This window comes from Octopus sinensis, linkage group LG23 (genome assembly GCF_006345805.1).
Source record: "Octopus sinensis linkage group LG23, ASM634580v1, whole genome shotgun sequence".
NCBI classification, from domain to species: Eukaryota; Metazoa; Mollusca; class Cephalopoda; order Octopoda; family Octopodidae; genus Octopus; species Octopus sinensis.
The window spans coordinates 21,994,497-22,021,833 of NC_043019.1; the positions used below are offsets into that span (position 1 = coordinate 21,994,497).

The window sequence follows — 27,337 nt, forward strand, 5'->3', positions numbered from 1 at the left end:
CATTTGGTTCCAACAATCTTTGGTCAATCCTTCTGCAAATACTACTGAACTTGTGTTAAAACCTGAACTCATATTCTCATTGAAAGACTAGGAATCATTTATTATCAAAAATTCAAAATTTCTATTCTTACCAAAGCTGTAAAACTTTTATGATAGACTAAGGACCACATGGTCTTTAAGTGCCTTTAATATGCTCTACTCTCTTGCCCACATTCTGATTGAGTATTCAGTTTTTTTAAGGGATTTTTTTTTTAATTGCTTAATCGGAAAGGAGAGCAATGGCTACAAGCCTCCTCAGAGTCTCTGAGAAAGGTGAGAAGGAAATGGAAAGGCATCCTCAAACTGGAGACTTGGCCCAAATACTAGCAATATGGACTATATTATAAATATGCAAGAGCCAGGTGGTATATTAAATCAGGTGATATATTAAGTCTATCACCCAAGAAGGCCACTGTATTATTTGAACCAAGAACACAATGAAATAAAGCAAATAAATCATCCTGTCTGATGTTCCAACGATTCTGACAGTCCATCGACTTTAATTGGTACTTAATTGATCAACCCCAGAAGGTTGAAAAGTTTGAGACTGACTCAATATTTCTGATGTTCTTCCTTCTGCAGCAATCTGAGAGTTGTCATTTTCTCTTCCCTGTTTCTCACCAATCTAGGACCCCATGTAACAATGAAAAACATAGTGAGAGGGTCATGGAAGTTGTTGTTCTTTCTTTAAGACATCAACAACAAAAAAAAAGAAAACAAATCAGCAATATTGTCTTTCCTCCTGACACCAACCTTGTTGTATTCAAACCCCCATATTTCACATTGATCTTATTCTCCAGAATGTGGGACCTTCAGAATTCCCTTCATGTCTGGTCTTTCTTGCAGATGTCGCCTTACAAAAAGTTCAAGAGGAACATTAATAGCATCAGCCCCACTGGTCGAGGTGGGCCCACAAAGGTCATATGTGCTATCGCTTTCTCCTAGACCCAGCAAGTAAAATGGAAAAAAAAAAAGTACAACAGCATATATTTCGGGGCTATTCTAAGTTAATTATTTCTCCAAATATCACACTACACACTCAATAAAATTGATGAAGTGGTACAACAGGAAAAATTAAACACTTGGGGTCGAAATGGCATGGAAGAAGACTGGTGATGACATAGGCAAAAATGGCAAGAGTTGATTTCAGGATGCTAAACCTTAGCAAAAATGACAGAAGAAAGCAAAAAAGTGATGATATGTTGCAGCAGCAGCAGAGGAGCAGGATTACTTTATGTGCGTACAAAATTATATTTTCCTTAACAATAGCATGTTGAAGTTTACATGGCTATGCTTTATCAAATAGAAAAGTACTGGTGGTTAGAGAAATACATTCTCCAAGATAAAGTTGTGTTTATATTTACCAAACAGACTTTTTCCGTACAGAACTGCTGCAAGCTTTCTTAAATTATTTATATCCTTTGTTACTTCTGATTATTAGCAAAATCTGGAATGCATCAATGAAGTAACCAATACATGAGCCAATAAAATAGTCCCTGATGAACCAACAAGGGAATCTCTAACAAGCCAAGGGAATCTTTAACAAGTTAATGAGGGAGTCTCTAATGCTCCAACAAAGAGTCTTTAATGAGCCAGTGGGGGAACATCTATATGGTCTCCAGTATGTTTAGAAATAACAGCCAAATCCACTTCAAATTACATCCCATTATCTTGAAACAGTAAAACACAACTGATAATGTAGTCCCTGATACTCAAAAATCAAATGCTAAAATAGTCTTAACTGGAATGCTTTTGATCATAGTCCTGCTAGATCAGAGCTATCCTGGAGCTCAACAATAAAAACAATCATTAAATGAATAATTTATATGGTCTTATGAATCAAGATTAAAAATGGCAAACACTGAAACAATGTGAAATTTGAGTCGCATAATGGACAGAAGTGAAACAAGTAAACAAGGAATCTATGAAAACAAAATGATAGAATAAAAGAAAACTAAACAAAAAGTATAAAATAGTGAAAAGTCATTATCTGATCTTAGACATGTAGAGTTTATCTCATTTGTTGAAACAAACCTTATCTTGAACAACAACAACAAACATTACCCCTCACTGCTCCCATCTTTATTAATCCTTATCATTAGCATGTTTTTTTTTAAATGTTTCTATTAGTAATGACACAATTTTAATGTATATTTCTTTGGCTGGCTGGAATGGTCTCAAATATCAGCACTAGAATATGAATTTTTACCAATGAAAATTAGAAACAAAAAAAAAAACAAAAAAAATAATATAAAATAAAAACAATCTTTTATATGAATTATTGATAAAAAGCTGGAAATAAATCTAACTGGTTTTTCATACTGAACTATTATACCATATTATATCAATTTTCTAATGTAAGGCCATGGATTTACATATAACAAATGTAATATGTGTTGAACCAGTGAGAAAGTCTCTACACAGTCAGCCAAACTTCCAGAAATAGCAGCCAAATTTCTCTCAAAATCCTTGCTATTTTAAAAAGAAGAGCACATTATGTACTTCTTGATACACAATGTCAATGGCTGAGTATTCCACAGTCGTGTGTACCCATAACAAAATATTCAGGCTGAATCAGCTGTAGTATGCCAGAGAGATGGCTACATTGGTATGGACATGTAATGTGTTTGGATAAATGATGACAAGTGAATAAAGTGGTCTCAAGAGATCCATGTGGAAAGACCCAGCAAAAGAGGAAAACCTAGGAAGACATGGACAGCAGTGGTAAAAGCTTATCACAGGATGCTGAACCTCACAAAGGAGATGACAAAGGACTGCAACAAGTGGCAGGATGCTTTGTTGAAGAGGACACATCTAACTCATGCAGGCATGGGAAACGAGTGTAAAAATGATGATGATGATGATGATTAATCAGCATGATACAGTGAAACAAGGCTGGACCTTCATTGTGCAGATACGATCCATTTGACTGACTCAAGCCAAGTTCATTCAAAACACTTGAATAAAAGACACATACCCAAGATACCAAAATATAATTTCAGATTAAATGTGAACATAAACGACTTAAGGCAGTGCTCCAGCATGGCCACGGTCACATTACTTAAACAAATAAAAGAATAAGCTTTTGCATTCTGATTATTTTCATTAATATTGGTAATATTCTTCACTTTTCAGATTTTAAATTCTGGTAAAATTTTCATACATTAGATTGAAAGTTTTTCCTGATTAGATAACAAATGCAATTTGCATTTTCACAATTCATCATCTATTAATGTCCATCTTCTATAGTGGTATGGATTGGAACAGCTTCACAGGATTCAACAAGGCAGAAGATAGCATCATGTTCCAATGTCTGCTTTGGCATAGTTTCTATTTCTATGGCTGGAAGCCCTTCCTAATGCCAATCACTTTACAGTGTGAAATGGTTTCGTTTTCGTGGCACCAACACAAATGAGGTAACCACATAGCTTGTGAGACTAAGATCCCTTTTGACTAAATGAGTACAGAGAAAGAAGTGCAGCTTCATGCTAGGTGGTGAGAGGTTCAAGTATGAAAGAAGGGATCAGAGAAAGTTTCTTGCTGTAGAGAAGATACAGTAATCAATAAAAATTGTTATTGGATATATAGAAACATCAAATGATGAAATACACAAAGAAACGACTGTAAGTGATAGAGAATTGTGAAAATGCAAATCATATTCATTATCTAATCAGAAAAGCTCCCAAAATTTTACCAGAATTTTTAAAATATAAAAACTGAAGAATATTGCAAATATCAATGAAAAGAAACAAAATACAAAAGTTGTTTATATTCAGATTTAATCTGAAATAATATTTATTATTTTTCTTTTAAATCTTCTTCATTACTATTATGCACAAATATTTTGACTGAAGAAAAGGTCATACATACATACATGGGTACATAAGTGTATGCGTGTATGTATGCATACACATACCTACTTACATACGCATAACCATATATACAATTCAAACCACTATTTTTTTCATCTATGTTTTGTAAAAAAAGACAATTTTTTTTTTCCATAAATCTTAATTCCTTAAATAATAATAAAACTTCAAAAACAGACTTTTAGAGAAGGCGGAGATGATGTTTTCAAGTTCAGACATTTCTAAAGAGTATCAGCAACATACAAGAGACAGTGCCAAGAAAGAATTCAGTCACTAAGAATTTATTACTGCTTTACTTTACACATACCTCATTCAACGAGGACATCCCTAGAAGTTGCTCAATGAGCAAGAAATAGCAACTAAATCTCACTGTTATCAAACCCTACCATCTTGCAAGAAAGAAAGAATACATTATATAATGTATCCCTAGATATGCTATGCCAAAACAATGTATCACTGCAAAAATTTTATTGGCAAAATATGCTCTATAAAGAAAGTTATAAAAAAACAAAGTCAGTGGGTGGGACCCTTAAACTATAGATATACCATCATAACAATGCACTGTTACACAATATAATTACATATATGATGTTTAAAATAACATATATCCCTATGGTTGACATGGAGCTGACTTAGAGTGATTGATCGGAGATAATCTGAGGTTAAACAAAAGAAAACAAAAAGGAAAATGGTGAGTATGAGATACTAATTTTGTTTCTTTTACTTGTTTCAGTCATTTGACTGCAGCCAAGCTGGAGCACTGCCTTTAGTTGAACAAATCGTCCCAGGATTTCTTTGTAAGCCTCGTACTTATTCTATCAGTCTCTTTTGCCAAACCACTAAGTTACGGGGACATAAACACACCTATGTCAGTTGTCAAGCAATGCTAGGGGGACACACACAGACACACAAACATATATAAATATATATATATAATATATATATATATACACGACAGGCTTCTTTCAGTTTCCATCTACCAAATCCACTTACAAGGCTTCGGTCAGCCCAAGGCTATAGTTGAAGACACTTTCCCAAAGTGTCACGAAGTGGGACTGAACCTGTAACCATGAGGTTGGGAAGCAAGCTTCTTACCACACAGCCACACCTGCACCTATAATGTAAATATATATAAAAATAAAAAAAAAGAGATCCTTACCTTGCTGCAACACTTCCAGGTTGTATGTCATTGATATAAATTACTGAATCATCTTTGCCAGGATCTTTCATACCAACTACTCCAAATCCTAATCCAGTATTCTCTGGTTTGTATAATTTAATATGAACAAGGGATCTTCCTTTGGCTGCTGATTCAATGGCTTTCTGAAATTCCTGTTTGTATTCTTCGGTGATGATAGTTCCAGTTGGGTGTGAACTATCTGGTAGTTCCAGTGTAGTATTGCATTTGAGACTGCTTATAGCTTTGTCATTAAGATTTAGAACCAAATCACCAGTTTTGGTGAAGCTGTAGCAATCATCAGGGATTGGTTGAGTCTCTAATACTTGTGTTAATTCATCAACGGAATCTAATAGATTGATAATCTGTTGAAATACAGGGCTTCCAAGCATGCAAATCATTGATGTCAGGTCATCGTTCATATTGGTGATACCTTGGGAATGAAGTTTAGATTCAATACTTCGAAGACTCTCCACCGCATGCTGGGAATCTAAACAAAGAAGAAAATAGAACTCAGTACACAACTGAAGAAAATTCATTCAAAAATGAACTAAATACGATTCTTTTAATATTTTATATAATAACAATAATAGTGACAGTGTAAGTCAATTACATTGATCTCAGTATTCAACTGACACTTATTTTATCGACCTCAAAAGGATGAAAGGCAAAGCTGACCTCAGCAGCATTTGAACCCAGAATGTAAGGACAGAATGATAACAACAACAATACTTGTTCAAAATTTTGGTACAAGGCTAGTAATTTTAGGGAGAGGGGAGGTTTGTTGATAATACCATCCCCAGTGCTTAACTGGTATTCATTTTATTTACCTTTTAAAAAAAATGAAATACTAATTAGAATCTTTTGCAAAACATTACTCAGATTCAGTGCAACCTATCAGATAGGGGAAAATGAAGAGAAGGTCAGTATTAGTAAGGTAAGTAAAAAAAAAAAAAAACAGTAATTTATAGACAAAGATGCATGCAGAGAATACAGAACAAAACAAGATGAAAAATACAAACAGAAAGAGAGCCATAAAGGGGAAAACTATGTATAGGTGGTTCGACAAAGCAGTACTGGGAAACAGCAGAAATCATGAAATTTTTAGAGGATAAAGTATTTTGACAGTTAACATCTCACATGATTTATTCCATGCTTCAGCAATTCTGAACATGAGAAAAAAGTGTTTCCAAAAAATTTTTAAATTACATCGAAATTCAACTGTAGGGATACAAATGAATTAATAAATTATAAAATTATATTAAATAAACTAATTTTAAAATTTTACGAAAATTATAATTTTTTTATTTTGTTTTTATGCAGACTAATGAACTGTGTATACGAACTGTGGAATCAATATGGGGTGCGGTCGGGTGAATAGAGATCGACAGTAATTGAAGAGAAATAAAATGTCTACTGCTAACTCAAATACGGAATATTAATTTATGCAAAGGGTTTGATATAGCTCAGCTGAAAGAAATGAATGGTCATTAAAGTGTAATTTATTAAGATGAATGATTAAATAATTGCAGTGGTAAGAACATTTAGATTGGATAAACTAGAATATTGTCATATGATGGATAACTTTGGAAGTATACTTTTACCACCATGGATATTAGGAAATATGGAATATATACAATAATTACACTCTGTAATAATTTCTTTTTTGTCTTTGGTTAATTAGTGTTATTATCTATTTCTTCTATCTAGAAATCAAAGGTAATGACTATTATTCCTTTCAAATTTCACTTTTGTGACCTGGACATCAATGTTTTGAAACTGACCTATTTTCCAATACATTTCAGACAGATTCAGTGCTGAACTGCTGAAGCAGAAATATTGTTATAGCAAATATTCTGCTCAATAGCACAGATTTGCTTGTCAGATGCTTGACCTTAACCACTTGAGCATCTCCCTCAGTAACTTACAATATGTGCATCTCTGATCATGAGCGGGAGTAGTGAGTGGGGGGCAACATAGCCATGTATTAAGAGGGATTCTTTGGGATTTGAATAAATGTAACAAAAGCAAAATTTGAAGGAAATATTAGACATTTTTCACACTTTCTCGGAGTAAGCAAATGGGAAATAACAGTTGCTACCGAAGGAAAAATTGTATTACACAAGGTTATAATTTAACCCTTTAGAATTTAAACTGGCCATATATAGCTCAAATATTCTACTTGTTTTCTGTTAACACTGGCCAGATATGGCCTCTCACACCTACCCTGCTAAGCCATTCTAAAAATAGGCAAACACATCATTGAAAACTTGAAACCAGGCCCATGAGCCTGGCTAGGCTTTAAAAGGGCGCATTTATTTTATATTTTTATTAATATATCAAGATTGTATATGCATAAGAAGTGCTATGTTAAAAAGGAACCATTATTGATTTTGAAGAAGAGGAATACTCAGGTTAACCAAAATTAAACAGGCCTACAATTAAAGGTAATCCAGACATAAGTCATCACCTCACCTCTTTCTGTTTACTTCTTGTGTTTTAAGATTGTAGAGTATATTATTCGAGGATGACTTCACCACTGTTTCTAGTCATTCGAACACAAGCTGGAATTATTAACACAAAGCTTTTCATCCAGCTCTAAACTTAAATCCTACTGAAGTCAATTTTGTCATCCTTTCAGTGTTGATCCATGAAGTACCATTCTACCCTGCCATCGCCTATCTGAGTGGTAGTCTTAATCCATCACTCACTTTAATAACCCCCCTCTGGTATCCTTAGGTATCTTTAGTCCTTCTCTTCATCGGTCTCAGAGGTCCTGTAAAGAGTCATGGGTGCTGCCCTTCCTCCTGACTAAAACAAAATAAAAAGAGGGGTGGCAACAAGGCTACTGGTTGATGTTGACTGACAGCTCTCTCTCTCTCTCTCTCTCAATACATTTGCACTTTACTGTACATGTGCATTGATGTTGCACATCCAACAGAGCATACTACCTTCATTTCTCTCCAGTCTACACAGGCCTTCTGCATTCACAACCCATGTCACACTACCATGGAGTATAGCCATTCAATCACAAGCATCATATAGTCTACCTTTCACTCTGGGAGAGAGATCTTTTGTTGCCAACAGAGGTAATAGCTCTTTGAACTTCCTCCACCCACTGCTTATTCTAGAAACAAAAATTTCAGAGCATCCTCTACCATTGCTAATTTGGTCACCTAGGTAACAGAAACTATCTACAACCACAAGAGAGTCTCCTGAGAGAATCTAAGTCCCATGTGCTCTTAGTACTTATTGTTCCTGCACATCTGCCACATACAAAGACGACTTTATCTCGATCTACCTGTGGTTCCACTGCACCTCTTATGTGTCCATAGTTTACACTGGGTGCAGTGAATGGAATTTCTTCCCACTCCTTTCCTACATATTGAGCAGGGCCATTTACCTGATGGAAAGAGAGTTTTATCTTATTTCTTACTAACAACAACTTTGGTCGTAGCTAGGTTAACTTTAAGTACCTACTACTACTAACGGATCCGGCGCCTTTCGTGGAAGCTTTTGCCCGCTTCTTAGGACTGACTGACCCATGCTCGACCGCTGTTGGCACGGAACCCATCTATACTTCGGTCTTCGAAGGTCTCGTTCGAATATTTGCTACTACCACCGAGATCTTTAAGGCCTTTTGATTCCAGGTTGTTTCCATACCTGGAAGTTCTCCAGTTCTACTAAAGATTCTGTAATAAGAACAAGGTCATCAGCATATAGCAGTTCCCACAGGCACATGGTTTTTGAATTTTTCTGTCATGGCCTGGAAAACTATAATGAATAAGAGTGAGCTGAGAACTGAGCCCTGATGAACCCCTACCTGTACACTAAATGCATCACTGCATTCATGGTTGACTCTCACCTTACTGACAGCACCACTGTACATGGCTTGTACAGCTCTAACAAGTCACTCCGCTACTCCTTACTTCCTCAGAGACCATCATTTAACAGAGCAGGGATCTCTGTCAAAAGCTTTCTCCATGTCAACAAAGGCTAAGTACACTGGCTTGCTTTTGGCTAAGTACTTTTCCTGCAGGTGTCTCACTAGGAAGATGGCATCTGCGGTACTCTTCCCAGGTATAAAACCAAACTGCATCTCATTCAGTTTAGTTCTAGTTCTAATCAATTTAGCTTTAACCCTCTCAGTAACTTTCACGACTTGGTCTAGCAATTTAACACCTCTGTAATTGTTTCTAAGACATCCCCTTTACCCAGGTAATAGATACTTAAATTTTCATAGTTATAGAATGCTCGCAAAAGCTTCTTACATTTAAGGGTGTGGGCAGCGTCTGTACCTATGAAATTTTAAGCAATAAATAGTTGGGCTGACCTATTATAAAATGCTTTCAACTGAAACTAAATGTGTTCAGTGCTATTTTTTTCTTTCATCTGTTCACCTTGAGTGTCTATGTATGTATATGTGAGTGTATGTGTATGTATATAGATATATGTATGTATATCATCATCATCATCATTTAGCATCCGCTTTCTATGCTAGCATGGGTTGGACAGTTCAACTGGGGTCTAGGAAGCCAGAAGGCTGCATCAGGCCCAGTCTGATCTGGCAGTGTTTCTACGGCTGACGCCCTTCCTAATGCCAACCACTCCGTGAGTGTATATGTGTATATTTTGTTTACTTAACTAGGATGTGTATGGATTATACCAAACTGGCTTGGTGCCTCAATTTAAGTACCTAGTTCAACTGAATCTTAATTATATTATATTATATTATATATATATATATATATGTTTATGTATGTCATCATCATTTAATGTCTGCTGTCCATGCTGGCATGGGTTGGAAAGTTTGACCAAGGCTGGCAAGCTGGAAGGCTGCACCAGGCTCCAGTCTGACTTGGCATGGTTTCTACAGGTGGATGCCCTTCCGAACACCAACCATTCCAAGATTGTAATGCATGTCCTTACATGGAACCAGCATGGGTGCCATTTGCGTGACACTAGTATCTGCCGTGACTGTGATCTTATTTGGTTTGATGGGTTTTCTTCTCAAGCACAACATAATGCCAAGTTCTCAGTCATTCATCATTGCCTCTGTGATCAACCACTTTATTCCGTGAGGCCCAATGCTCAAAGGTATTTTTTACGTGTCCATTACATGATATGAGCATCAGCCCTGACTACGATTTCACTTGGCTTCACAGGTCTTCTCAAGCAATGCATATAACCAAAAGTCTCGGTCACTAGTCACTGCCTCTGTGAGACCCAAAGTTAAAAGATCATGTTTCACCACCTCATCCCATGTCTTCCCAGGTCCACCATAATCACAGGTTCCCCCCAACAGTTAGAGATCAGCACTCCTTTACACAGCTGTCCCTGTCCACATGATCATATCAGCACAGTTGTCTCTCTTGCACACCACATCCAATACCTATTATGCCCAACTTTCTCTCAAGATGCTTACACTCTGTAGTACATGCATACATTGCACATCCAGTGATGCATAATAGCTTCATTTCTTTCAAGCCTACACATGTCCTTGGCTGTCAGCAGCCTATGTTTCACTGCCAAGTAGCACAGTTGTTTGCACACAGGCATAATACAATCTGCCTTTCACTCTGAGGTAGAGGCCCTTTGTTACCAGCAGAGGTAGGAGTTCTCTGAACTTTGCCCAGCCTATTCTTATTCTCACAGCTATGCTCTTGGAGCATCCACCTCCTACCTCTAGCTTACTTGCCTGGCAGTTGATGGAGTCTATTTTCTGTACATTTTCAGTGTTTATTGTACCTGTGCATCTTCCACACACAAAAGCTATTTTCCTGTTAATCTTCCTCTGATATTGCCGCACCTCTATGTGTCCATAGCTTACACCAAGTACATCTTATGGATTTTCTACCTTCATCTTTTCCACAGATCAAGCAGAGCCATCTACCTGAAGGGATTTGTAATTTGTCTGCCCTCCTACTGACTAAGACTTTGGTTTTTTTTCTAGATTAACTCTAGACCTTGCTTCCGAACCTGAGTCTTCTTCTCTAGTTCATGTAGTGATATATATATATATATATATATATATATATATATATACATATATATAATCATCATCATTATTGTTTAATGTCTGCTTTCCATGCTAGCATGGGTCGGACGGTTTTACTGAAAGCTGGCAAGCCAGGAGGCTGCGCCAGGTTCCAATCTGATCTGGCAAGGTTTCTACAGCTGGATGCCCTTCCTAATACCAACCATTCCGAGAGTGTAGTGGATAAGTGTGTGTATGTGTGTGTGTACACACACACTTAAATTCACCTAAATTCAACTAATATAATATACAGTCCATGCAATTCCAAAGCACCTGACTGCATCTAAAATTTCATCAGGAAAAAAAAATGTCACTTGAACATGTGCAATATCCAATTATCCTTTACACTTTTTATTATCATTATTATTATTATTATTATCAACACTTTGCTCTACTCTAACACATTGGCAGCATGATTTACAGTTAGAATACATAAATACACATTGCAGCAGTCATTAGTTTGAGCTGGAACAGCTGTGGCCAGTGTGACCATTAACTAATTCATTAACAGCAAGATTTACAGATAGCAAAGTAACAGTAGTGGTGTTGATGATGGTGGTGGTGGCAGTAGTTGTAGTAGTAGTAGTTGCAACAGCAGCAGCCATTACACAGTGCTGCCAATAGCTGTGGATGGAGAAAAAAGTTTAACTCAGTCAAAATATTTTCCATTTAATGTAGTATCATAAAATATAATATAGCAGCCATTGTACATCAGTGCTGCTAGCAACTTTGTACATTTTTTTTTATTTTGACCTTCATTGGTCAACAGTGACCATACCTTAACAAGATTTGTGTGTGTGATGAAAAATAGCCGTTGTCCATGCATTCAAGTTTCCTCTCTCCATGATACTAATATTTATACTAGTGAAAATACAATTTAGCACCAATATCAACACAAGCACTGCTTTCAGAATGAAAAGAACACAAACAGATACTACAAATTATTTTTCTCAAACCTCCAACAGTTCTCTCAATCTACCATCCTGGATTAATACTTTTTTTTTTTACTTGCCCCAAAAGAATGATGGCTGCATAGCATTTTATTCTGCACTATAACAACACTGACAATGATAAATCATTGACAATTTAAATTACCAAGGTACCATAGCCAACCATTACACAAGTGAGTTAACAGTATTAGTGCTGATACCACCTGTGGGATGAATTGAATGGAACTTCGTAGCAAATATTTAGGAAAGGAGTTGGGTGTGATTCAAATGTTCAACTCACTTTTCTAGTTTGTATGGGTAAGATGGAATTTGTGAAGATAGATTTTCTAAGACCAGATGTCCATCCAGTCACCAACCCTCCCTTGTTTTAAGCACGTAATATTTCCCATGACCCAACGTGTTCTCCACAGAAGACAGGAAACATTGCTTGTATGACAATGATGTTCATTTACAGCTACATGATGTCAAGACAAAGTGACACACACACACATATATATATACATGACAAGCTTCTTTCAGTTTCCATCTGCCAAATACATTCAACTTCACCATGAGTAGAAAACACTTGCCCAAGGTGGACTGAACTGGAGACTACATGGTTGGGAATAGAGCTTCTTAACCACACATCCATGCATGTGCCCATATCTATCTATCTATATATATATATATATATATATATATATATATATATAGATCAATAAATGGTGGGGTTGTGTTGACCGCACGTGGAGAAATGATAAGCAAGGAAAAATTGTAAAAAGGCAGAATGCTAAATTGAAAGAAAATTTTAATGAAAATAGGTGTATGGAAAATTTTGAAAAATTGATAAAATATATATATATTAATTCAAACCGGTTTTCATCATAATGTGACTTTTCAAGAATTGTAAATAAATTTTTTTTTTTAATGTAAGGAGGGGGGGGGAGAAAATTACATTGCTTTTTGCAAAAAAATAATAATAAATATATACAAAAATTAAAAAATAGGTACTCCGATACATTGTAAAGTCTTTGTGTATGATAGTTCATGAAAAAATTACCTTGAAGAACAAATAAATCTCCCGGAATACCGGCAAATCCCACTGAGTGACCACATAGACTCATGCGCTAAAGTCAAAAATCCCAAATTCTACATATTCCCCTTCTACCAATGTAAAGACAGAATCACCACACAGGAGAGAATTAACAAGGAGAATCTCTTTATTGAAAAATTCAAAACACATCTTAATATGCAAACTCCTCGTTGATCATACTTCTTTTTTCTACCTCATTCTTCATGGATGGACTAACACAAATATATAAGGATACCATGCAGTCATCACTTCAAGCTAAAACTTATATTCTTTAAATATCATTATTATTATTGTTGTTATTATTATTATTATTTTTACTATATATGACATAACAATCTAAAATGTAATTATAAATTGGTTTATGCAAATTTATATAATTAGAAAACAATATAAATAAAGTGTTAAAATCTGAATGTTAAGTTAGCAAACAATTATATAAAAAAAGATAATGCAAATGAAGCTAAAATGATAATTTTATAATTTAAGGTTTATTAACACCCTTTATTACAAAAAATTGATAAACACAAATTGAAGAGCTTAAAACCCATAGAGTTATCTCCCCTTATTCACAACACAGGAACTGGACTCTTACTACTTCCTGTTTTGCCATTCACTTAAGAGACACCCTTAATTAAATTAAACAACACATGGATTTAATCCCATTGGATCTCAATACTTCAAGGTAATTTTTTCGTGAACTATCATTAAACTCAAGATACACAAAGACTTTACAATGTATCGGAGTACCTATTTTTTAATTTTTGTATATATTTATTATTATTTTTTGGCAAAAAACAATGTAATTTTCTTTTTACCCCCTCCTCACATTTAAAAAAAATGTTTTCTTTACAATTCTTGAAAAGTCACATTATGACAAAAACCGGTTTGAATTAATATATATATATATTTTATCAATTTTTCAAAATTTTCCATACACCCATTTTCATTAAAATTTTCTTTCAATTTAGCATTCTGCCTTTTTACAATTTTTCCTTGCTTTTATATATATATATATATATATATATATATATATATATATATATATACATACACACACACACACACATTTTTTCATCATGTTAAACCATTAATCCCAATGTATTTTCCTCTTTATCTCCATTTTTTTCCTTCTCATGTCATTCTGTCAAAGAGTGTAGGCTTCAAATGTCAAAGACTTTTCCATTCTTTCCAAGCATCAAACTAATACACATACACGTTGTCCCCTTACCTGTCTTTGTCTTTTGTGTTCTGTACATTTGAACTATAAAAGAAGACAAGGTATAAATAATGGTCATTACATGTTTTTCCTTTATTAGAGTAAATTTAGCTTACACTTGCTTCCAATAGTCATTATAAGTACATTACTGACAGGTTTACTTAATTGGTCTACTGATCAGTTGAGAAAAATTGAAAGACCAAAAACAAAATGCTACTTATATCTGTATATTTTCCATAATAATTCCTTATTTCAAACTCAAATATTTACCTCTATTTAAGAGATATCCATAATATCCCAGAAACAGCAGTAACACTATATATTTTCTCCTTATAAATGTCCTGAAAACTCCTCACAGCCTTGGCTTTGTTATCTCATTTTGATATATATATATATATATAAAAAAAAAAAACCATCCAAGCATGGCCATTCGCCAGCCTCGTCTTGCACCTGTGTCGGTGGCACATAAAAAACACCATCCGAGCGTGGCTGTTCGCCAGCCTCGTCTGGCACCTGTGTCAGTGGCACATAAAATCACCCATTACACTCTCGGAGTGGTTGGCGTTAGGAAGGGCATCCAGCTGTAGAAACACTGCCAGATCTGACTGGCCTGGTGCAGCCTTCGGGCTCCCCAGACCCCAGTTGAACCGTCCAACCCATGCTAGCATGGAAAGCGGACGTTAAACGATGATGATGATATATATATATATATATATATATATATATATATATATATATATATATACAGATATAATTAATAAAAAAAAAAACGAAGAAAAAACACAAGAAAAAGAACAACAATGCGAGGACGTGATACATGCAAAGCAGGGAAGGAAAGAAAGGGTGTTTTATGTTTTGAGCAAAGCTCTTCTTCAGAAACAGGAGACAGAGGAAAGTCCAAGAGAAAAGGAAAACAGAGGGAAAAAAAAAAAAATCGCCAACAATCCATATGTAGTTACATATATGATGTATTTGTTTTGCAAGATTCCTGATGTGAAATCGTGCGTTGAAGCAGAAGTTGTTATATTTTGGGACGGTCATTTTTTCTTGCCAAATAAATACACACACTATGTATTCATTCTTCACTTGTTTATTATTGTTTTTTATTTTATGTCCATTGTCTTGAAATCTTTTGTTACACACCTGTGACCTCTTCAGCAAATCTCTATCCCACACGTCACCTCCTGTTCTGTTTAGTCCATTCTGTCTTTGTGTGGTGCATATCCTTATCTGCATGTGTGTCTGCGTGTGTGGGGGGTTGCTTACTATACTGTTTGTATCCATATAAAATTCAGTGGGTAGTAAATATACAGAAGTCCATTGTGTGTGTATATATGTGTTTGTGCATGTGCCTGTGTCCACATGTCTCCTCATTGACACTGTTAGGTCAACAGCGTGATGAGTGTTTATCTCCCTCCTGATACATCAAACAAATTGGTTGGTTCCAACCTGTGCAAACCTATGGAACAAAATGTACTGTACTTACAAATAAGAACAGGCTGGCATCAAAAAATGATATCCAGCCAGGGAATGCTATCTCAAACAGTTTTGTCCAACCAATGCTAACTTGGGTGAGAAAATAAATTAATGTAAAACCACAATGAAGCCAATGACCAATACCTATGGAACAAAATGTACTGTACTTAGAAAGAAGAACAAGCTGGCATCAAAAAATGATATCCAGTCAGGGAATGCTATCTCAAACAGTCTTGTCCAACCAATGCTAACTTGGGTGGGAAAATAAATTAATGTAAAACCACAATGAAGCCAATGACCAATATTGATTTTTTTTTTTTCTTTCCTAACCACATAATTATTGCTTTTTGATGTTCTTGCATTAAACATGTTGTCACTAACTTAGTTACATTCAATAATATATTAATATCAAGCAATATTAAATATTATAAATACCAGTTTGAGACGGAAAAAAAAAAGAAAGTCTCATCGATGTGACATAACTCTTGTATCTATTACGTGCAAAGTCTGTTTCTCTTTTCTGTTTTAAAAATAAGTGCGTTTTGTGTGATGTTTCATACCACTTTACATTGGAAATTTTCAGAATTAATTCATTGATCAACTATTAATAGTTTAGACAGTATAGCAGTAGAGTGTTGAATTAGTAACTTTGTACACAAATGGCACTAATCATTAGCACATCAGACAAAATACTTAGTGACTTTTCTTCCAATTCATTATGTTCTGAGTTCAAATTCCACCTAGGTCAGTTGAGTACAGGGTTCAATGTAATTGACTTACCTCATTCCTCATCTGCCAAAATCAGAAAGGAATTAATGTAGTAGGTGAGGTGGGTTGGGGGTGCTCTAAATTATAGATTTGGGTTCTTTGTAGAGAAAACACAGGAGTTTTATAACAGAATATAAATTTTTGATTCTGAGTGCTGTATTCTAGTCATAATCATCATGCATTGAACACATTTTGCAGCACGTTGATGGCACTAAAACAAAAGTCTTCCTGATAAAATGTGAGTTCTTCCATTGGATGAAGTCATAGCGCTACTTTGTTCTCACTTTCTCAAAATGTCTTCTTGGCAAAGATATGAGAGTGGTTTATCACTGCCTTCCCCAATTGGATGGTCATTGGTCCACGAGGAGCCAATTGTTACTTCACCAAAAAAAATCTGTTTAAGGAGTCTGAAGTCAGTCACGTGTGCTACATATCCACTCCACTGCAGCTGGAATTTTTATTTAGGAAAGTATACATGACCAAAAATTAATTAATGCTGTTGCCAGCATCCACTCATCAGTTACATCCCAACCTAGTAACATTGAAGGTAGAGTCAACTTAAAAAGATTTTGCCAATTGTAGCAGTTATTTTGCCCTAGGTCACCCCTCATTGATCGGACCCCTCATCAAAAGGCATCTCAGCCATAACCATACCAGCTTTTGCTATCAGGTACAGTAGAAGTCAAGAATACATTAGCCAGTGTGATCTTTAGCAGTGGGTGATTTGTAAGAGACTCAATTGTTATTTCTAACAAGTCAAGCAGTCGCTTAGAGCTTCCCTCATTGACACAAGCTGTAGCTTTTTAACATTCATGGTATTCAGTTTTTTATTTGTCTATTTTCCAAAACTACTTAATCCTCGTGACTCCTGATAAGTGAAAAAAAAAAAAGAAATATAAACACTATTTTTCAATCTGTAAGTTCTGAATTTGCACATTCTTCAAATGACCACTCTACAAAAAGAAAGTATGGAATAAATTGAAAAAAAACAATGCTTTTTTGGAAGATAAATAAAACTTCATCTAAGAATATAAGAACTGGCATTTGTCATTTGCTGGCACTGGAAAATTACTTAGATTGGATCAAAGGAAACCTAACAAAATGGTAGCTGTCTGAAGTAGCATACATATTCAAGTAATTAATTAGGCAGAAATCATACCCAGATGAAAGCGAAGATTTCAATGCCTCTGTGAACTAGTATCCTTGCTTTATGAAGAGAAAGAATTGGATGCTGCAACAAGAAATTGAATAACTGTGCAGGCATAGGCATGGCTGTTTAATAAGAAGTTTGCTTCCCAATTACATGGTTCCAGTTCAGTCCCACTACATGGCACCTTAAGCAAGTGGTTTTCAACCAGGGTTCCGCAGAGCCTTAGGGTTCCGCCAGTACAGTCCAGGGGTTCCGCAAGAAGTTACAAAAATGCTAAAATCGACAGTAATTTTTAATTCTCCTGTGCAGATATGTGTGCATAAGACAATTAAATTATTGCACAGGGGTTCCTCGAGCCAGTGAAACGTTTTCTTGGGGTTCTGCTCCTGCAAAAAGTTTGAAAAGCACTACCTTAAGCAAATGTCTTCTACTATAGCTTCAGGCCAACCAAAGGCTTGTAAGTGCATTTGGTAGATGGAAATTAAAAGAAGCCTGTCATGTGTGTGTGGGAGGGCGTGTTTGTATCTATCCTTCCTCGCCACCATTTAACAACCAGTGTTGCCATGTCTATGTCCCTGTAACTTAGCAGTTTGACAAAAAGAGAACAACAGAATAAGTAGCATGATTTGCATTTTGGCTTCTGGCTTTCTTTTTTTCCTTCCTAAAGTCAGTAGAGTGGTAAGAAAGAGACTTGGTTGTTATTTCTAGCAGTTCATCTGACAGCATATAATCAATATTTATCTTCTGGTGCAAGCTATAAAATTCTCCCAAAAGACTGAAGATATTACAACTGTAAACCACATCAAATACGATATCCTGTTTTCAATTACAATATACAGAAGCAATGCCCCAAATGGTTACATAGCATTAATTACCATAATGGCTCCAAAGATAACAAATTATATGTAATTGGGATGAAAGAACCTATAAATAGTTGAATCTAATGGTACTTTTATGCTGTGAAATATCTGCATGTGCATGCACACTATTATGTAACCAGTTTACAAAGGGAATAAAACTACATACAAAACTAAATGCACACATTCATTACTCATGCACCTAGTAATGTTCAAGGCTGAAAATACTGTGCAAATTTATGTTCTGAACAACCCTAAATGTCTTGATGGTCTTTTAATTTATTTTATTTATTTATCACAGTTTGGTGGACAATAGCATCAATGGTTGCAAGTTTTGAAGAGGTCAATCATTGGTTCAAGTATTTCTGATGGTGAGAATAACAAAGGGAGTGTCTATAACTGAGTGCTGAACAAATACGATGACTTCATTGCACAAAACAATGCCAGTTATGCATGTGTATGTGCATATAATTATATATACATATGTGTACATACACACATACATGATGGACATAGTTCACTGTGTACATGTGTTTGTGTATGAAGGTAGTATGGTGGGATGTACAACATCAGTGTGCACATTCAACAAAATGTATTGAAAGAAAATTTGGGCATAAGAGGAATCAGATGCAGCATGCAAGACTACGTTGGTTTGAACATATGAAGCATATGAACGAAGACAGCTGTTTATAGAAATGGCACCTGTGGAAGAGGTAGACCCAAAGATATACACACACATACCTATATATACCTATATATATGTATATATATATATATATATATACACACACACAACGGGCTTCTTTTAGTTTTCGTCTACCAAATCCACTCACAAGGCTTTGGTCAGCCTGAGGCTATAGTAGAAGACACTTGCATAAGGTGTCATGTAGTGGAGCTGAACCCAGAACCATGTGGTTGGTAAGCAAGCTACTTACCGCACAGCCACTCCTGCACACCTATGCATACTGTATTTTTTGACAGTACATCTTTAAAGGGTTCTTACCCAAATGAAAAACCACAGCTCCTGACATTCAACAAAATCTAATGAGCCAGTGTCAGCTTTGATGTGATTTCTACAGCCGGTGCCATTCCTAATGCCAACAACTTCACAGAGTATACTGGATGTTTCTCTCATGGCACTGGCACTAGCGAGATCACCAAGTAACTTGTAAGAAAGCACCCTCAATTATGTAAAGATGTAGTAGAGAGGGAGGTAGCATTATGCTCAGTATTGGGAAGCTAAAGTATGATAGAGAAACAGAAACTTGCCAACACAATATAATGACTGTTAGTGGACAATGTGACTAATGTTTTTAGATGTTGTTGTTGACTTTCATCAGTTGTTCTATCACTTTCACCTGCCCAGGTAGATTGAATACAACTAAGCTGATTACATATAAGTATTTTCAATAATAACAAAGGGTAAAATTAATTAATTAAGAAGTAATCAATAATTTCACCAAGCAGAATTCGGCATGAATTTCTATATTCTTTATACCGATCTAATTCCGAAACGCACGTCCATGGATGACCAGATATTGATTGATTTTCGTTACTTTTCCTCTCTGCCTGTGTGAATTGTTTTCAAGTATTTTGGTTTCTCTGGGAGTCCCTTTTTAAAGTAGAAGAAATAGCTAAGGTTTTTGGCTGCTATTTCTAAACTTCGGTATGTGGTAAAGCAAATCTTTGCTGAACCCTAATTATTAAGTATAAGTATTTTCACATATATTTACAAGATATCAATTCATGAACACTGATTTCTTGTTCCAGAGCTTGAAGCTGCTCAACTCACATTAGAAAAAGCATTCCAGGATATGCTATTTTCTCCTCCTTCAAGGTAACAAAGGTAAGGTTGCCCTATAGCCATGCATATTTTGTGGTCTCATCACTCATCCTGACAAAAATATTTTCAGGAAAAAGTTGAATAAAATATTTGGTGGGCTTTGCTTCTAAGTTCAAAGGCTTCAAAAGGCCCACATCACTCACAAAAATATTGATGCAATGATCAACTATATGGTCACTCCACTCCTGCTCAGAATCAATACAATATCAATTAGATCACAAATATGTACAAACACAAGAACATCATTTTAAATAGTTTCTCCAAGTCCAATCCCCTGATCCTTTAATTAAATCATTAATAATTAATGATAAATAATAAATCATTAATAAACAATATCATTGAATTCTAACACCCTGCTTGAAGTATTAACTACAATGGTGCATGGAAATTGAAAGATGAAAATATCCAAAGAAATTCACTTGATTAAACACATCTTAGTGATTAGACAACTAAATTCTTAATCATTATGTCATGGATTTATTTCCAAGTCTCAGAGGCATGCTGTGCCCTTTAAGTAAGGCACCTTACTTTATATTGCTTTAGTCCACTCAGCAGGCAATAATGAATATTAAGACTGCTAAGAGCACCTGGCCAACGTCAAGTTAGCACAGCAAAGTTAATATGTCAGGTGTATGACCAAAAAACTTTCAAGCATGGAGAGGGAAACATCTAGCTGTGGACAACTATGTTCTGACTTTAATTTATTTTATTAAAGCAGGGAAACCACAATACACATTGGGAAAAAGTTACTGACTTAAAAAATAATTCATTTAAAACAATAAATATATTTTCAAAAGTAAAAAATTCTTAGGAAAAAGATAAAAGTAAATTTTAATTTTTGATTCAATATTCATTTTTTTTTTTATTGTTTTTCACATACATATGAAATTCGTAGTGTTCTCAATAGATAGAATGAAGTAATACGTAAGTTAATCAATATTCCCAGTATGGGAATAATAAGTTAATCAACATTCCCAGACCAACCTGATTATCAGCATCTTTTGAACCCTTCTGGCATAGCTGTGTGGTAAGAAGTTTGCTTCCCAACCACATGATTCCAGGTTCAGTCTCACTGCACGGTATCTTGGGCAAGTGTCTTCTACTATAGCCTTGGGCTGACCAAAGCCTTGTAAGAGGATTTGGTAGACAGAAACTGAAAGAAGCCTCTCTGTGTGTGTGTCTTTGTGTATGTCCCTCACCACCATTTGACAACTGGTGTTGTGTTATGTACCCGTAACTTAGTGGTTCAGCAAAAGACTCCATTATAATAAGTACCAGGCTTTAAAAAAAGGTACTGGGATCGATTCATTTGACTAAAAATTCTTCAAGGCGGTGCACCAGCATGGCCACAGTCTAATGACTGAAAACTAAACAAGTAAAAACAAGTAAAAGCTAAAAGATATTTCTAATGAAATATGCTGGCTCCATTTCAATTTGTTTTGAAAATAATGAAGAATTTATTAAAATAACTTTAACCTGGTGTTTGGGACATAAATTAGCATGAAATTTTAATGGAAGGTTTTAATTTAGATAGTTTAACCCTTTCATTACCATATTTCTCTTGAAATAGACTGATTTTATTTCAATTGATTTCGAAAATAATGAAGAATTTAGTAATTAATTTTATTAATCTAAGACATAAATTAACATCAAATTTTTGACAAGGAACTTGCACAATGGAATCAGGATGTTTTGAGCAGGTTTTTATCAAAAGGGTTAAAGCAATTTAATCAAAATATAGTGAATTCATATAATTATATTCGTTTTGGATTGGATTGCCTATGTTCAGTCCACTGCAGGATGAAGGCCTCAGCAACATGCTCTCTGCACCAATTTGAAACCATACTGATTTGATGAGCCTACTCTGCCACACTGGCTCAACATGGCTAGGCAGAGGGGTGCAACTTTTTGTACTCTCACACAGGAGTAGTTAAGTTGATTACATTGACCTCAGTGCTCAATCTACCCCAAAAGGATGAAAAGCAAAGTAAGCCTCAGCAGAAGTTGAACTCAGAACATATTCATTATAGACACTAAAAAACCAAAGCAAGGCTAGGTAGAGCTACTAATTTATTTGTATATGCAGATATAGATGCATGTGGTCACAACACAGACACACACATATTCATATACATACATATATATGCATGTATGTGCATATATCATCATCATCATCATCATTTAGCATCCGTTTTCCATGCTAGCATAGGTTGGACGGTTTAACTGGGGTCTGTGAAGCCGGAAGGCTTCATCAGGCCCAGTCAGATTTGGCAGTGTTTCTACGGCTGGATGCCCTTCCTAACGCCAACCACTCCGTGAGTGTAGTGGGTGCTTTTTACGTGCCACCTGCACAGGTGCCAGACAGAGCTGGCAAACGGCCACAAACGGATGGTGCTTTTACGTGCTACCGGCACGGGGGCCAGATATATATATATATATATACACATATATATATACATACACACACACACATGTACGACATGCTTCTTTCAGTTTCCAACTACCAAATTCACCTGGATGGCTTTGGTTAACCCAAGGCTTATAATAGAAGACACTTACCCAAGGTACTACACACTGGGACTGAACTCAAAACCACATAACTGAGAAGCAAACTTCTTAACCACACAACCTTACCTATACCTATTCATATTTTTGCATTTATTTTGAACATAAATAAACCCAAGCAAGACCAGGTACAGCTGCTAGTTTATTTATAAATAAATTCTTTACATATCTATATACAGATATAGATGTACATGCTCACAACACATGCACATATACTCAAATTATCATAATTATGATACTCACCATCTATCAGCGACATTTTGATCAGTTTTCAAAAAGCGGTTTCAACAGATTTATCTGAAAATAGACAGTTTATTTTTAAAGTTAAAATATTCACAACGGGTGCTTCATAAGATAAAACTATAAAATAAAATAACGATAATTAAAAACACGTGTAATTTAAGCTGGATCAAAATAGGTCATAGATATTGATTCCTTTCAGATATACACAATGCCAAAATTGTTATTTTGACCCAGGTCAGTCAACCCTGAATGAATAGCTAAAGACATTCCAGCAACGACCATTCTGTCCTCCTCCCTGGTATATATATATATCCTTGTTTTTTTCTGTGTATCTTTCTGTCGAAGAGCGTAGGCTCGAAACATAAAAGACTTTTTCTATTTCTAATCCTGAGCACTATACTAATACATTTGTTTGTTTGTACTCCACCTGCCTTCGTCTTTTGTTTATTTTCATAAACTTTCCCGTTATATATATATATATATATATATATATATATATATAATAGAGATACATATATATTATATTATCATATATATGTGCATGTTATACATGATGAGCTTCTTTCAGTTTTCATTACAAAATCCACTCCTAAAGTACTGGCTGACCCAGAACAAAATACAAAACACTTGCCCAAGCTGAAACACAGTGGGAATGAACCAGACATCATGCCATCAGGAAGAGAACATCTTAAACCACACAGCCTTGCCTGTACCTCATGATAAAATGTAAGTCTTAGGTCAAACTCAAAAACAATTTAACATGTAATCAAGTCTCTTCAGCTGTTTCCACCTTCTTAGTAGACCATGTTATAAATATTAAAATGTTTTCTTTGTAAACCAGGAACATTTAGTAGCAAATGACTCTTAGCCATTTCACTCAGTCTTTTGATAATTCCTTTCATCTTGTCATTGGTCACAGTTTAAGCACATTACAAGATAGATTTGGAATGTTACAGCAATAAAAACATGTTAATTGCAATGATTCTCTTGTAGTTTTTAATTGCGAGCTAAGTTATTTCAATTAATCGATTTGAAGTGTTATTTCGATAAAGCAAGAAACTTATTTTGAAAAGGAAAGAAAGAAGAAAAAATCTCGACCATGTATAAACAGCCAACACACATACATGTGTAAAAATAAAATGTTACTCACATCTACCTTAAAAGTAGTTATTTGTGTATGCTTGTGTGTATGAGTTCATCTCATCATAGCATTCATCATCATCATCCATAAATATCTGTTTTCCATGCTGGCATGGGTTGGACATTATAAATAAGCATCAGCATCATAAAAGCAATATCATTTGTTTCCAATCTTCCAAAGAAACATGTCTAGCCATGGGGGAAATATTACCTTGTTTGGTAAACAGATATTTCTATGACTGAATGCCTTTCTTGCCGCAAACCCTTACCTAACAAATCTTGGCAAACCTATGCAAGCATGAAAAAGTGGATGTTTAAAATGATGATGGTGATGATGATAATGAAAACATGACTATGTTCTAATTTAATCTATTTTTCTTTGTTATTAGAGGATTTTTTATACCTGCATCTCAAACCCTTATAGTTAGTTTTGAACATCAAAATATCCCAATTCTTTTTATCAATATTTCCATGCTATCTCAGCCTCATCTCCAGGATATAGTGGTGCTGGCTTCTGCACTTCACCTTTTATAGTGGGTAGCTTATGTTTATACAATGTTTATGCAGACGGTCCTACCAGAATTTGACCATTAGAGCTTTTAGAATTAAACATCATTTGATGATGAGTAACTGTTAATGGCCAAAATATGAATCTAACAATGTCTACCTCTTGCTATATATATATATATATATATATATATATATATGAAATAAACAACAAAATTTTAATACACCTATGATTAGCAATTTATAGGTTGAAGAATTCATCACTGTATGGTTTATAAACAGTATAACACAATGTGAATTAAACATAAAAATAGTGTAACCACATAGTGTAAACAGTATTAGTACAACCACTTATCATGTTCCTCCACCTCATATAAATATTTTCAGAGTCAAAGCAAACAGAGTAAAGTACTACTAGAACTATGTGACATTTCCTTACAAAGGACAATAAATAAAAGTCAACATCTTCATAGATTGACTTAGACTTTATAAATGTTTTTCATGACTTATTTGTCACTTATTTTTCTTCTTTATCTGTCATAGATTTGTGGAAAAGGTCATATTATTGAATTTACAAATTTCATTGTATTTCAAATAGATTTTTTTATATCATATTTTGTGAACAATTATAGTATTGTAGGTTACAGGCAGCCAACGATGGGTTAATGGGAGAGAAATCAAGGGTTTATTGCATTTACAATGACAATTATGATGAGGGATGTGTAACTCAGGAAAAGCAAAAACTGCAGTGTTTTGGTTCAAAAGCACTGGTTTATTGGTTTTTCTCACCAATATTTATCATCAAATTATGTGTGGATGTTTATACAAATCATTATATATATAGCAAGCTGGCAGAATCATAAGCACGTCAGGCAAAATGCATAACAGCCTTTCTTTCAACTTTATGCTCCAAGTTCAAATAGCATTGAGGTCAACTTTGCCATTCATCTTTCCAGGGTTTATAAAATAAGTACCAGTTGAGCTCTGGGGTTGATGCAATTAACTTCCATCTCCTCTCAAAATTGCAGGCCTACAGTCAAAATTATGAAGAATTGTGTGTATATGTGAACATTTTCCATGCTGGTATGAGCTGAACGGATTGTCACTCTACTACAGGTTAGAGAATTACACATTGCCCTAATATTTCATTTGATATTGTTTATATGGCTGGATGCCCTTCCTTAGAACAATTCCTTAACTGAGTGTAACTAGATGCTTCAGCACTGGAAAGGTTATCAAGTTCTTGATAAGACCAAAGAGTTTTCTCTACTTTACATTCTCCATTCATACAAGACAAACATAACTAAGACAGTACCTAAGGGTACATAAAAGGGTCCATCACAGACACACACACACACATATATATTACAAATATACATATATATATGTTTGTATATATATATATTTATATAAGGAAGCAGTCAGAATTTTGGATAATTCTTTATTAGTGCTTTCATTCATTTATGGAACTCGTCAAAACAAAATCACAATGATAAAAGCAGAATGTTTCCTTGTTCATTTATATGAACCAGCTGTTTTGCTTTGTTTAGAAGAGGAGAAAAGTATTTTTGTTTTCATTCTTTCTTTTTTGTGTCTTTCCTTACTAATGATCAGCCATTTTGTAAGGAAAAACACAAAAAAGAAAGAAAAAAACAAAGGACCACTGAATATTTGTTGTATTGGAAAAAGAGGGGAAGAGAGAAAGAAAGCAAAGAGGGGGAGAAAATAAACAGAGAGAGAGAGAGGTTTCAGTATAACTGAGAAAGAAAAAAGTGAAGGATGGAGATAGAGAGAGGGGGTTTTCTTTTCAATTTGATGTGTTCAACCCATTGAAATTTCATTACAAAACATTTTATTTTCTTTTTTCTCTTCCTCCTCTTATACAACATATTTGTAAATAGACACATTTTCTCACAAGGGCTAGGTGACCTTTCAAGATGTCATTTTTAGGAAGTAGGATGGAAAAAAATAAGAAAAGAGGGGTGCAGTAATCACTGAAGAATAAATAAGTGTTCAAAGTCCTATAAAAATGTATATTCCTTCATACTTGTATAGTCAAATCCCATATTCTGTATAATTCCATGTTTTGCAAGAACAAACATTAAATATAAGTACAACATTCATAAATTAGGAAAATAAAGTCAGAATATAAAAAATAACTTAAGTTTGGTATTGTTTATAATTCAATTTATTCTCTATGTACATTTAATCAAACAGCATAAATAAGTTGTGTAATAACATGTATATTATATATTTAGCAAGAAACCATTCTATAGGATATAAATTATATGACAAAGCAGGGCCTGCTTAAATATATTTTTGAGAATCTTTCATCCTTTTGTAGGATTTATTTTTATTTTTCTTGCTTGCTTGGATAAGATAATTCAAAAGAGATATTTTTTTACAAATTACTTTACCAAGTAGCTAC

General features: G+C 34.8%; 1 protein-coding gene across 13 annotated transcripts in view; it reads right to left on the reverse strand.

The window, feature by feature from the left end:
• The window catches only part of LOC115223391 (multiple PDZ domain protein), a 758,365-nt gene that overhangs the window by 672,240 nt on the left and 58,788 nt on the right, over window positions 1-27,337 (reverse strand). For all 13 annotated transcript variants that reach the window (XR_005003540.1, XM_036512481.1, XM_036512487.1 and 10 more), the window contains exons 2-3: window positions 23,263-23,316; window positions 5,068-5,575 (exon numbers count right to left, since the gene is read on the reverse strand). Coding sequence is in view for 12 of the 13 variants with exons in the window: in XM_036512481.1 (XP_036368374.1) it covers window positions 5,068-5,575; window positions 23,263-23,278 (524 nt within the window). In the remaining variant the exon portion in view is untranslated. The remainder of the gene's footprint in view (window positions 1-5,067; window positions 5,576-23,262; window positions 23,317-27,337) is intronic.